At 35.9% G+C, this 14,973-nt stretch overlaps 1 protein-coding gene across 4 annotated transcripts in view; it reads right to left on the reverse strand.

The window, feature by feature from the left end:
• Positions 1-256: 256 nt before the first annotated feature.
• The window catches only part of zgc:103755 (uncharacterized protein LOC449988 homolog), a 65,880-nt gene continuing 51,163 nt past the window's right edge, over positions 257-14,973 (reverse strand). For all 4 annotated transcript variants that reach the window (XM_034308362.2, XM_053237616.1, XM_034308363.2 and 1 more), the window contains 4 exons: positions 9,810-9,933; positions 5,686-5,750; positions 5,469-5,544; positions 257-2,220 (listed from right to left, as the gene is read on the reverse strand). In XM_034308362.2, the coding sequence (XP_034164253.2) occupies positions 1,842-2,220; positions 5,469-5,544; positions 5,686-5,750; positions 9,810-9,933 (644 nt within the window). In that variant the 3' untranslated portion in view covers positions 257-1,841. The remainder of the gene's footprint in view (positions 2,221-5,468; positions 5,545-5,685; positions 5,751-9,809; positions 9,934-14,973) is intronic.

Consider the following 14,973-nt stretch of genomic DNA (forward strand, 5'->3'; position numbering starts at 1 on the left):
TCAAGTCATTTAAGCAATTTAATGCACTAAGTGCAATAAGAGGACTGGAGAGCAGCACGGAATGGAAAGTAGAAGTGCTTTTTTTATGATTAGGAATCTTTACTCGCTAACATAATCATACAGTAATTCCAAAATACAATTGCATCATATATTTTGATAATTATTTCAGTTAAAAAAATAATAATATTAATATTAATATTAATATTTTTGTGGCCATTTTGAGACTTTTTCAAATGAATACACAGCTATACCTGAATAATTCTTCTGGGAAATTTATTTCCTGAAGCTGCATTCAGAAGGAAATCAGAAGGGTAAATGATAAATGTGTGTTCAATGATTCTGACTAAGCAAATGCTTTGAGAGAAAGCTTGCATTATGTTTTTCTCTTTCTTTAGCAAAATGAACATGGTCAGAGTGAAAATAGCAACATTAAACCAAGTCTGTACCTAGCAACTGTTTAAACATTATTCTTGGGAGAGAAAAGAAACGTGTGGGAGTTCAGTAGTAACACCAATAAAGTGCTATTGTATGCAATGATCTTGGCCTCATTCTCAACAATATGAAAGAAACTTTTTTTTTGTACCCCAAGGCTATGCACTATCATAAATCATAAAGGAAAAAAAAATCATAAAGGAAAAAAGTAACATCCTACAGTAACACTTTCTGTGAAAGTCATATGTATAATGCCCTTTGAATACATTCATTTCTTGTTATAAAGCATTCATAAGGCAATTTTCACACTGTTATATTTTTTATGAAAAGGTATTATTACTATTATTGCTATCACTATTATTACTACTATTACTTATATTCAGACTGTTATTTGCACGTTATTGCCATTTGCACGTCTGCATTTTTATCCACTGTATGTATCCACTGCATCATATTGCATGCATCATGCAGCTTACCTCTACCTGTATACTGTCTATCTCAACTTACTCCACCATAATTCTTATTTATTCCATTTAACTTATTTGCTATTTGCACTACTGGTGGGATGCTAACTCCATTTTGTTGTCTCTGTACTCGTACTCTGACAATGACAATAAAGTTGAACCTAACCTAACCTATTACCATTTATAGCAACGTTTATAATGCATTTATAAATTGTGGGAAAAATGTATTACAAGCACTCTTTATAACACATCATATCAATACTGAAAACAATTTCTGCCAGAGTTTATAAGTGCTTGGTTTCCTTGGTAATGGTGTTAATAATATGTTACAAACACTACTTATAATTCATCATGGTAACAATTCATAATGCATAGTAAATGTTGCTATAAAGTGTAAAGCATTTTCATAAACATTTCGACAATGTGTATGATACCTTATGCATGCTTTATAACATGATATTAATATGTTCTTAGTTCATTATACCATATGCCTGATGAAAGTCATTGTCATAATCCGCATGATTTTTGTTTAAAGTGCTTACAGATTGCTACTGTTCAGCTATTCACCTAACAATCCAAATAAAATATTTATCTCTCAAAAAAACAGTCACCAAGTAACTAAATTTCACTTAATAATAACTTGAGTATAACTTAAATACCTGACCTCACTTCCAAGGTGAACATTCTCTAATAAGAAAACAAATGACTAAACTCAATTCCCTGGTAAATATCATCCAGAACCCAAACAACACACAATAAATCTCATTACACAGACTGAATTGCTGACTAATAACCCTGTCCTTTGTGCTTTCAAAGTGCTTCATCTCGTCCTCTGGCAGCATATTGTCCCTCCATCCATCCAGCTGCTTATTTACTAGAGAAGAAAAAGAGCATGACAGAGCTGAGAGACAGGTGAAAGTGGAAAAAAGCTAATAGCATGTGGTCTCAGCTGCTTTCGTCCACCAGCTTGGCTCCGTTAATACCGCGGTAGGTGACCCTGCTCGGGCGAACCAGGACTCCATGGAGAGGCCGACAGCTGAAGTAGCGCCTAGAGCCAACTGAACCGTCATTCTTCCCCTTAGCACTGCGCAGCTCCAGGCCCAGCCAGAGGCCTGGTGCAAAGTCAGCCGTGCCAAAGTAGCGGATGGTGCCCATTTCATTGGCACTGCTGAGCAGGACCTGCATGCCCAGGTGCAGTTTGACAGCGCTGTCCGTGCCAGAGGAGCTGACGGTGCCACCTAGAGTGCCTGGACCTCGAGGAGAGGCTGCAGCCGAGGCAGAACTGAGAGAGTTCCATCGCCGGCGAGTGCTGGACAAATGGTTGCTGTATAATGAACCAGAGACAGAATTAAAAATAAAATGAAACATAAATAAATAATAATAAAAGACATATAAAGAAAAACGGCCATTCTGTATAGTTATTATTGCCTTGGAAAGCAGTTTGACTGAAATTTTAATTATACATTTCTTTATCATTTTTCAATATAATGATTAATACAAATTTATATTTCATGTATTGTATGAAATGTACACACCAGTACATGCCATGCAGGCTCATGTCATTGCTTTTTGGAAATATATATGTATCCTTTGTATAAATATCCTCTGGTCTGGTGTATTGTTAAAAATATAAGTGGAAAACATGACTGTAGCTGCTGACTGAGGAATCAAATGTGGTGCTGATATGTTTTAACCACTAGCCAGCATATTACAGCATATTAATCACATATATAATCGAATTTAATCATAAAGTAAGCACATAACATATTAGAAGCACTCTAGATTACAGTACAGCAACACACTAGCAATTAATACCTCATATATTCTTCATATGGTGTGTACTTAATTACATAGTCTCTTAACATTAAAAAATATTATTAGGTATTGGTCCTACAGTGCAATAATTACTAAGACCCTAATGGATAAATATGTAGTTATTACAAGTAACAATTTGCAACGAAGAACTAATGAAAAACATATTAGAAAATTACTATTAGATATTCATTTGAATCTCTGCTTACTTATTAGAATCATTTGTATATTCAAGATACAATTCTATATTGTATCATGCTTCTATGGACATCCTACTGAAATTGACAACAAAAGGGAAGATATGCTCCTTTAGTCCGCATTTTCTATCCCCCATTTTCCCCCCAGGCTTAAAGGAAAGTGCTCTAGACTTAAAGTGGTGGTCTAGACACAACTGGAAAAACTGCTGTGCCAAGAGGTCTAGAAAAGAAAAAATCTGGCTTTTGATAATCTGACTCAACCATCCAGAAATGCAACTTAAGCACTAGCATAAGCTGACACTGAGGTACTGAGAACTTTCTCGTGTAAATATTGATGTAACTTTTGAACTTTTCTAAATACAGCTCTATATTACCGCATCTCATTGTATACTCGACATGCCTCAAACATTTATCAAATATTTCTAATTATTAAATTAAAAAAAAAGTTATAATGCAGTAACTGATGGTACTATAACAGGACATGTCTATCAATATCTATTTTGCTATTACTATGTATTTACTTATTCAGCTTTTAAGGCGACCAGCTATTTCTTGCATTCTAAAATTCAATATTAAATGTATGTACTTTTAATATTGTAACTGTTAGTAATTCCCGCATATTAACCCATTAACTACTAGGGACTTACTGTACTGGAAAATAAAGTGCTATCAGATATGTATATCAATATAATGCATTTCTTATTTTAAGTTTCATCAGACACTTTGGTCACACATTTTACATGCAAGTTTCATTGGACAATTAAAAATTTTTATGCAATTTACCCAGAGTTAAAGTATTAAACACAAATGACTCGCTCAAGTAAATTCCACCAAACCATCATACTGCTGTAAATGTTAGACATTCAGCCAACTGTTTACTCTCATTTCTACTGTTCCTACCTGCATTTAGTTCCTATTTAACAGTGTTCGGCACACCAAAAATTAAGAACCTCCAAACACGATTTGATCTTTTCTTTGGTTTTATTTTAATTTTTTAAACATGAGTAACACTGTGATGAGACTAAATTACTCTGAATTCCTGTATATAGTAAGATCTTGGCACTGGATACCCATACGTGCTAATGGTAGTAGACGCCACACACCCGCAAGACACAAATTAAGCAAGAAAAGGGATTTATTGCTTGCTAGGATGAAAGCAGGGTAAAAAGTCACTGCACAGAACTCAGGCACTCATATAAAAACTCTTTAATCACACACACACACAGACGGGCGCACACACGCACACACACAGATTAGAATTTATAATATGGGACCCCAAAACTCTTATGATCCTGAACTTGTGTGTTTGAAGTAGGCTCAAAAAATACAGTTTATGTATGATTAAGGGGAAAAACAGTTATTTACAATATGTAATAAGTCAAGGTTATCTATATAGAATTTCAATAATGGTTGCTAAAAATCTGCAGTGATGCCATATGCATCTCAGGCGACCTCACGTGAGGTCGCAGCCCCAAAGTTATGAACTTACAACTGAATTACTTTGCTGTGGAAGGGCCTCAATGTTTCATGATTGTTTTGCTTGCCTCTTGGCTACAATCAGGAAGGTCCTGCCTTTCCTATGCATTTTAATAGAAGTGTCAACTGTAAATTCTCACTCTAAGTTGTTGAAAATGGACATGTTAGAACAGCTATTCATCACTGTATGCATTTCTGATGAGGCCAGTTCCTCTCTGCTTAGCAGTTTACATCCCTTCGGCACAGCTGGCCGTATTCAGAGTTGAGTTACACACACACACACACACACAGTGAGGATTTAATACTGATATTGTGCACAAACATTAGCTCGAGCTGGGAACAGTATTAAGTTCAGCAACACTGTCTGACAGTTTGCCGTAAACACAACTTTTCAACCTGAAACACATTTTGGACAACGTAAATAAACTCAAAATATTAAATAGGCCTATATACAGTCATGTCCATAAATATTTGGACATTGACAAAGTTATTGTTATTTAAGCAGTCTACCACATTGTACTGGAGTTGAAATTAAATAATGAAGCTGTAGGATTGCTGTAGAATTTACAGCACATTTTATACCCACCACCACTTGCTTACTTCTCGTTTGCATATTATCCTAATATTCAAGCCTATATTTTATATTTTGTCTCTTGCTTTAATCGAAACATCATATGGAAATTCATAGCAAAAGTGAAAAATGTAATCTTCTTCTTCAGTCCACATTTTCTATCCCCTGTTTGTTTGTTTGTTTGTTTTAAATGGGCTTAAATAAAAGTGTTTTTCTTTAAAAGTGGACATCTAGACACAATTGAAAACCTGCTGTGCCAAGAGCTCAATCATTTATCATCCAAAAATCTGGCAAATTCAGAGAAGTAAAATGCACAAGGGCACTTTTAATAATCTGACTGAACCATTCAGAAATTTAAATTAGGCAACTGCGTAAGCCAAGTATAAATGGGACTTGGCTTACGCAGAACTCTGAGAACTTTCCTTGTAAATATTGAGATAACTTATGAACTCTGAACATGGCATAATATAACCACATTTGATTGTATTTCCTACATGTTAATCAATTATTTCTCACCGGTTAGCCTGAGTCTTCCGATTTGGCTCTCGCTGTGTGGCAATAGTTGAAGTGGTGCTCAAACTCCGACGCATTCCTGGATCACACACACACAGACACAACCACACACAATTACTCTAATTTCCCAATGCAACTGCTGTAATCTTTCAGAGCATTTTAGTGTTTATAGCATGTGCACCACAAGAGGAAAGAGGAAAGGCCACCAGTGTTAGCTCACCGGTGAAGGTGTGATTGTATCGGGAGGAGGACAGTTCTGACAGGCAGTCCACAGAGCCATGGATCCTGGGAGCAAAGCGCATGTCCAATATCAATTACTATCATTTTCAATAAACATCCTAGCCTCCAATAAACATAGTTATTATCCCCTTGCTACATAACACGCATAACAGAGAAGCACTGCTATACTTCTGGGATGACTGAAGTCATCAACACTGCAGCATCTGCAGCTGTAGAAATTTCAGTAGTGATGTTTTAATGCAAAATTTACAAACTCCAGCAACATTAGTATCCTAAAGTATCCTCAATACTTTCTCAGAAATGGAAACTTTAGTAACTCAATATTTAACAGCTCTCCTCGTTGCTCTGGAAATGACCGAAAAACTAATTTACGAAGCTGAAAAACTACAGTTCAACATCACACTTGCTGAATCATCTCAACAAACCAAAACTCAGCAAATTCAACTAAAAATTTCAGGTCACTTCTTTAAATATTAAACTAACACATAAACTAACTTCAGAGAAGGAATGTGTACTGTATATATCTCTCTCTCAAAAAAGAGCATGTTAACACCAAACACACTTACATTATATAAACATATATATGTAAAACATATATATTTGTACAGACATATGCACGTGTCATGCAACTTACATCTAGCTAATAAAACAATTTAATTTAAATGTATTCATTTGGTTGGTCCATTTCATCCAAAGTGACTTATAACTGAGCAGAGTTAAGAGTCTTTATCAATGACTCAAAGGTGGCAGCTTGGCATAGCGGTGGGCGATATGACAGTGTGACACTCGAGCTGGCATAGACACAAGTTAGCGTAAAACCTGACGATCCATGCTAGCTTGAATGAGTGTATGAACACATGCTTCAATGGAAGGACATCTTGGCCTTTTGTTAAAAAAAAAAAAAAAAAAAAAAAAAAAAACATGCTCAAGATCACAAATTGCTAAAATGTAAATAGTGACCAGAATCTTGAATACAGTATATTCAACATACCGAACTTTTTTTTCCCCTTTGTTTTATAATTTTTGAATTTCTCTTTGTTCAGTAAGGGTTAAGAGAATCACCAAACCAGTGCAGCACTCTGATCAAATAGGACTAAATTATTTATGTAATTATGCGCTGATATTGATATTAGCCTATATCCATGTTGAAATGTTAAAAGATGTGATATGTTAAAAGTTTAGTCTATGCTGGTTTGCATAGAGGAGGAAAAAAAAAAGCAGCAGGCTGCTTCTTAAACAGCTAGTGATCAGTCTCTGCCAAGATGAAAACAAGTGAATAGAAAAGATAGTGGCTGCTTTGCCGATGTTGGTTCCTGCTCAGAATATCGGCACTCTCCATTAGTTCGCGGATGCTTAGCTGGCTGCTCCATCTCCGCCACTGCCCCTGGGGTTAATTAGGAAAAATCACAGCGCTTCTGACAATATAGCGCTTATTGCTCAGAGGTAGTGGAGATGGCTCCTACAGCAAGTGAAGCGAGTGAGTGATGCTGAACAACAAGCAGGGGCCTGCACAGAGACGAAGAGACTTTATGCAAAGAAAAAAAAAAAACCTGGAACATTGATAACCTGACAGAAAAACTGAGGAGAAATAAGAGTAGCCGATGGGAGAGGGATGAAGTTAGGAGGTGAGCTACCGCTAAAAGAGGAAATGGAAAGAAAATACAGGAAATTGACAAAAAAGAAAATAAACAGGATGGCACAAAATGGAAAGAATGATAAATGACTGAGCATTAAGTAAAGACTTGGCAGCATGTTCACAAATAAAACACTGTCAGGATTTAATGTATGACATTACACAGCCAGAAAGTCATAAAATCTGAGTCACAAATCTGCTACAAAAGTTTGATGAGTATTTGAACACCCTAACTCACTCTGAAAGAGAGATAAAACTAAGTAAAGACTTATTATTATTATTATTATTATTATCTAAAAACCATTAACCATGAATATGAGTTGTTATGCAGTGTGTACAGGAAGTGATCTGAATTTTGCTTTCACACAAAACATGACTATAAATACCGCAAGGATTATTTCATATTACGCCACAGTGGTGTTGAATTCTCACTTCTGATTGGTTGATTAATTCTCTATATCAGCCACTGGGACAGTATTTCTAGCTGCAAGACAAATCACAGGTTTATAGGTTTAGAGCTCACTCTAAGATGGTCTAATATAGCAGACGCTCCACAGGTTTTCTGTTAGGAAACTGCATAGTTTATTTAGCATTTTGGAAGGAGTCTCCAGTGTCAGTGCTTTGTATCAGTCAGACGTAAAGCTGCAGCTTTAAGTTTTCAGCTTTGCAGTTTATCACTAACATCACAAGTTGCATTTTCTTCATCTTATTAACTTCAAGAGAGAGAAAAAAGGGACAGGTGAGGGAATAACTGTTTACAGCTGCTATAATGAATGTGATAACAATTCACAGACGTTCCACAACATTAAACGTAACTACAAACGGAGAAAATGTATGATGTGTCAAATGCTGGCAAATTACTGTAGTGTAAAAGAATAAAACACTTCTGTGATTGGAAAATAACCAACTTCAGGGTGGTAACAGTAACTCTACCACATGTCGGGCCATATCAAATCACCCTGTTGTTGATTATTTTCCTGTAACAGCACACCCTATCATGTTTAAATGGTAACAAAATGAAATATTCGGTAATATTGGATAGAAAAATCTATCCAATATTACCGATGTGGAAGAAGAAATAATGAACCCCTCCTACTGGTAACATTTTCATCAAAGTGTCACGCCATATCAGTTTTATTCCTTATTTAGTAGCTGTTTGGGATCTACACACTGATATTCCATTTTTGCACAGCCCTTATTTTCAGCACTGTATCAAAATTTATGGAGTGTCAGCGTCACAGTATAATCCAAGTAAACATAAAACATTTTACATACGACTGCTACGATCATAACAAAACTAGTTGTAGTCAAATTCAGTAAATAATAACGCTTGTGATGACACCCCAAGACATGAGCATTAAAGCCATAACAGAAATGAATATTCAACTGCAAACATTCCTGCTTATCCATGACATTTTGGATATATTCTCCCCCATGTGCGCTTCCTTTAGGTGTTCCGACTTTTCTAAATGTCACACACCCAGTCTGAAGATGCAGCAAATCTCGATGAAGAACAGCTCTCTGAAGCCTCGATGAAAATCCGATGCAGCATTAGCGAAAGCAGTACGCATCTCGGAAAGGCCTTTTAAATAAATCAAAACCCCTTTTCTATTAGCGCTGACATAAATCTGACTTTTCTCTCACAAAAAGCCAGAATGGTTCAATGTATTCCACGGCACACCCCAATATAACCCATGAGTGCATTTCAATTCCTGGAGAAGATATACCACTGGTACACAGCAATACATATACAGAGAAGAGGTTAAATTTGGTGTAGGTTTACACCAATAACAGACCTGTCAACCCCAAAGAGGATTAATGCGTAGTCCCAGGAAAAGTGCGGGAACAGTAAAAACCAGTTTGAACGCATCTGGAGTGTATTTTTAATCACTTTATAAGTTTGTCTAACATTATTCGGAATATATTAGATTTGACACGTCACTGTAGGCACAGTTTTTTTCCCCGATCAAATTTTTGCTGCTTTTTACTTCTTTTTTTTTTTTTTTTTTTTTTTTTTGAAAATGCCATTTTTGACCATTTTTATCCAAAACTTTTATGTGCATCCCAAATAAATATATTTAACTGATTTGAACTCTATACATGTTATATTTTAGCTAAGTCAAACATTTTATTTCACAAAAGAATTCGAAACATTCGGAAATTCAGTTGAGGCGGGAACAACAACCAAAATATTACTAATGTGAGATTTGGGGAAGTGGGCGGGGCTTTGAGTAGTGAAAGCTAATATCGGAGAGCTCAAAACATTTACATAACTGGCAGCCATTCAGGATTCGTATATTGCTCGGCTCATGTAATCCATTTTAATTGGGGGAAAGAAGCCTGCTCTTTTGGCGTATTTTTTGACTGCTAACTCAGCAGTGTACTCTGATGTTAAAATGTGTAAATGTTTGTGGGTCTGAAATAACCTCTACTGCAGAAGTATGAGTGTATATGAGAATTTATGTACATACCGCTGCACTCGTGAAGGTGGAGCAAATACTCCATGTTTAGGCGGGCAGCTGAAATACTTCACCCCTCCGACAGAGCCATCGTTCTTCCCACTGGGCTTATCCAGTTCAATCCCAAGCCAAATTCCTGCACCCACATAAACACACACACGTGACATAACTTATAAACACAAAGCTAAATTCATAAAAGATGCCACCTTACATTTATTGCATGGTTTAATTTTGAACTACAGGCCTTAATTAAATTTTTGCTGTAGCACTTTTGCCATTTTGGGGCTTTCCACAGCTCTCAGATAGCCAGTGTTTATACGTTATATAAGACAGATAAATAATGTAGGCATATATCCTCATGAATAAAACAGCATAATGATGACATTATCCAGTAGTTTATATGTTGATTGAGTCAGCCTATTCCTGACTGTGCCCACACATACTAAATCCACTTTTCTTTATACTGGGCCGAGTGTTGCACGGCTTCAATCACCCTGCTGTGATAATGCAAAAAGTGACCTCGAAGGACAGAGGTTTAAATAAGGAGCTTTAAGGAGCTTTAAATTCTCACTTTGAGATTGCAAGAAAGAAGAACAAGAGAATGATAGTGTAAACAGGGTTGTAAATTAACAGATGTATGGACAGAGAATGTAACCTGAGCACCTATTTTAAGTAATAAGTGTGCATATAATTAACTCTATGTAAGGAATGAAACATGACAGGAAAAGAATTAACAACAGGTTGGTGTGATGTAAAGCGAAGCTACTGTTACCACCCGAAAGTTGATTATTTTTGAAGAACAACATGTCAGTGTTTTATTCCTCTTATACCACAGCAATTACAATTTTTATATTTCTGAAAGCGATCATACTTTTTATTCATTTATGGTTACTTTTAAAGTTGCGGAGCGTCCTCGAAACAAGTTAATTCCTGTTATCACTTACATTATAGCAGTTATAAACAGTCACTCCCTCACCTGCCTCTCTTTTGATAGTAATAAGACATACTCACACATACAGATGTACATAGTCTATATTTCTATATACATAATCTATATTTCTACTTCTGCAACATAGCTACACTTTATTATGTTTGTTTGTTTTTATTTTATTATTATTATTTTTTTAAATAGTTTGTATTTATCTTGGCATTCAATTTGGACAGCAAAGAAAGAATTTCATTGTACAGGGAAACTTGGTTTTCTTACTGTGCACATGACAATAAACGCTTTGAATCTTGAATCTTGAATCTTGAAAAATTGTAGCTTGTGATGTTACTGCTGGAACTCGAAAGTCCTTCATCCTAGAGACTTTTCTGTATTGGAAGACGCTGACACCGTAGACTCCTTCCAAAAAAATGCTAAATAAACATCTCCTCAGCAAAAACTTCACCATATCATCATCAATTATGTGCTTTTGAATTCCGTTTATGTGGAGTGGCCACCAGTGCATTAATATACAGTCTCCTCTGAAAGTATTGAAGGAATGGCAAGGCCCATACTTTTCTTTTTGCTATACACTCAAGACATCTGGGTTTGAGATCAAAAGATGAACATGAGATCAGAATTTCAGCTTTCATTTCCTGACATTTATATCTATATGTGATAAGTAACTTAGAATATGGCACCTGCTGTGTCAGACCATCCAATTTTCAGGTGAACACACTGGTGACCCACTGACATCACTAAACTGTTGCATTCTTCTTTTCTGATGCTTTTCCAGGCTTGTACCACAGCATCTTCCAGTTGTTGTTAGTTTTGGGGGTTTCTCCTTTCAGTCTCCTCTTCAGGAAGTGAAATGCTGCTCAACTGGCTTAAGCTCTGGTGATTGACTTGGCCGGTCTAAAACCTTCCAATTTCCCACTGATTACGTCCTTTTTTATGTTGGCCGTGTGTTTTGGGTCATTGTTTTACTGCATGATAAAGTTTCTCCCAGTTAGATTGAATGAATAGATTGGACTGTGCTGACACTGGAGACTCCTTCCATAAATGCTGCATAAACATCTCACAGAAAACATCACCATATCAACAATTACACGTTTCTAATTAGCGAAGTACTTGTTACTACAAAAACGAGAATGTATTATATGATACAATAATGTAAGGAGCACATTAATATAAACCTCGCAGCTGGAAAATGTGCCAGCCTTGCTGTTAGAAAAGTAATCAACACCTTCTGAGCAATGTGAATTGAGAATTCAACAGTGCTGTGGTGTAAAATATCATTCTGTATTTTTGATGGTATGAATAAAGTATAACCATAGAATCAGTAGAGACAGAATGAGTAGAGTGGATAAGCTTCTAGTGCTACTGAATAACGCATGCTGAACCTCTAACTCCATCAGGCGGTTTTCATAATCTCACAGCTCTACTGAACACAGCTGATAGCTCTTCAGTTTCGCTTTATGCTCCTGATAGTGTCGTAGCCCTGTTCCATTATGCCACCAATTACACTGAGTAAACACTTATCTGCAATAACTGCTGCTAAGTACCGAACACAGTCATGTGGACAGCAATTCAATAAGATGGCAGTGATACTATTTTATATTCCTAAAAGAGGTCCAAACACAGTGAACATCCTGTAGTAAAGCTGCAGTGACATGACATGATTTACTGATTACAGAACTCTACGTACTTATTTATTTACACTGATATATCTATAATGACTGACCATTATATATCCAATATTCAGTGTGATATATTTTACTATACCACAGCACTGCTGAATTCTCTATTCTGATTGGTCAGAGGGTTGATTCATTTTCTAAAGCAGTAAAGTAAATCACAGGTTTATACTAGTGCACTGTTTCTGATACCTTATCGTTTCTATAGTAACAACTGCCATGTATACCGGTCCACATAAATGGATATAAAATGGATATTTACAAAGTTTATAGTTTATACTGTCTATAGTTTACAGTATTTATAGTTTATACTGTCTATAGTTTACAGTATTTATAGTTTATACTGTCTATAGTTTACAGTATTTATAGTTTATACTGTCTATAGTTTACAGTATTTATAGTTTATACTGTCTATAGTTTATAGTATTTATAGTTTATACTGTCTATAGTTTATAGTATTTATAGTTTATACTGTCTATAGTTTACAGTATTTATAGTTTATACTGTCTATAGTTTATAGTATTTATAGTTTATACTGTCTATAGTTTATAGTATTTATAGTTTATACTGTTTATATGGCTTATACTGTTTATAGTTTATAATGTTAAGAGTATATACTGTTTATATTTTATAGTGCTCATTGTTTATAGTTTAGTGTTTATAGTTTATTCTGTTTACATTTATAGTATTTATAGTTTATACTTTATACTGTTTATACACTGTATGGCCAAAAGTTTGTGGACACCTGACCATAACACCCATGTGTGCTTGCTGAACATCCATTGCAGATTTAATCCCCTTCGTTGTTATAATGACCTCCGTTCTTCTGGGAAGGCTTTCCACTAAATTTTGGAGCGTGGCTGTAGGGATTTGTACTCATTCAGCCACAAGAGCTTTAGTGAGTTCAGGCACTGATGTCGGGCGAGGAGGCCTGGGGTGCAGTCGGTCCAGTTTTTCCCAGTGGAGATCAGTGGGGTTGAGGTCAGGGCTCTGTGCAGGTCACTCCACTCCAGCTTAGGCAAACCATGTCTTTATGGACCTCACTTTATGCACAGTGACACTGTCATGCTGGAACAGGTTTGGGACCTTTAGTTCCAGTGAAGGGAAATTGTAATGCTACCGCATACAAAGACATCTGATACAATTGTGTGCTTCAAACTTTGGAAAAGTTTGGAGAAAGCCCACATACGGCTGTGATGGTCAGGTGTGCACAAACTTTTGTCCATATACTTTAGTTTATACTATTTATAGTTTATACTGTTTATAGTTAATACTGTTTAAAATTTTTACTATTTACAGCTTATATATTTGTAATGATTATAGATATAAGCTATACTGTCTATATTTTATTTTATTTATATATTTATATACTGTGTATGATTTATATTGTTTCTAATTCATATAGGAACAACTTGTTTCACAGACATTCCACAATATTACACATAACTATAAACAGATTTAAAAAAAAAAATATGAAGCGTCATTCTTTAATAAATAAATAATTCTAAGTGTTGGAAAATTCCTGTGGTATAAGAGGAACAAAACACTTCAGGATGTGCTTTTATTGGAAAATAATGACTTTTCAGGTGGAAACATTGACTCCACTTTGCACTGGGCTGCATCACTCCACCCAGTCATTGATTATTTTCCGAGAACAGCAGGTCCCCAAAGTGTTTTACTCCTTACATATCGAACACTTGGAAATAGAGGAGTATAAGCGGCACTCTGAGGTTTAGAAAACAGTTTATTTAAACTGTATACTGTACATCACCTCACCTCACCTGACAGCTCTTAATGCAAGCTATCTACTTCCATGAGGAAGCTTGAATATTGTTTCATTAAGTGTTAAAACGTAACAGTCCGAACACAGCCAGGGAATAGGTTCAAGATTGTTCTGGCTGTCCGGTTTGTCAGTCTATCAAACCCTTGAAATTACAGAGGGAATGCATTACATTACTATGATGGCCCTTGGGCTTCTTTTATTCTTTGTATCCTTCTAAAGTTTATGCAAATACGTGCACATTATTTATTTTTTCACAGTTGCAAAAAGCCCACCTGTGCTTCCTTGCCTGTTTTTGCGATTACTCATTTGGAGACACCATGCTCAGCAAATCTGTAACCTATTCTAGCTTGTTCATGACTCCTGGTGGTGTTGTGGCATTAAAAACAAAGTTAGAACGCAAAAAGTTTTGTGAGCATGCAGGATAAATTTGTGCGTGCTCACTGTCCTAATGAAAGACAAACATGGTCCGGTAAGAGCAGGGTAAATTTAAGGGTGCACATATATTTTTGCATTATAGCAAAGCATATATGTGTAAAAGCTGTGTAGAATGTTGATACATGTCTCTGGCGCCACGTCTCTCTCATGGTTTAATACAAGGGGGTTTTCAATCTTATTCGCAAAAGAGCAAATGTGGCTGCTGATTTTCATTCCAAGCAAGCAGGAGTCACATCTGATTCTGCTTGTTTAATCAATTCAACTTGGTCTTTAAATGACTATTACGTGTGTCTCCTATTCAGCAGGAATGAAAACCTGTCGCCAGACACACTTTTT

The sequence above is a fragment of the Pangasianodon hypophthalmus genome, chromosome 10 (genome assembly GCF_027358585.1).
Source record: "Pangasianodon hypophthalmus isolate fPanHyp1 chromosome 10, fPanHyp1.pri, whole genome shotgun sequence".
In the NCBI taxonomy this organism is placed as follows: Eukaryota; Metazoa; Chordata; class Actinopteri; order Siluriformes; family Pangasiidae; genus Pangasianodon; species Pangasianodon hypophthalmus.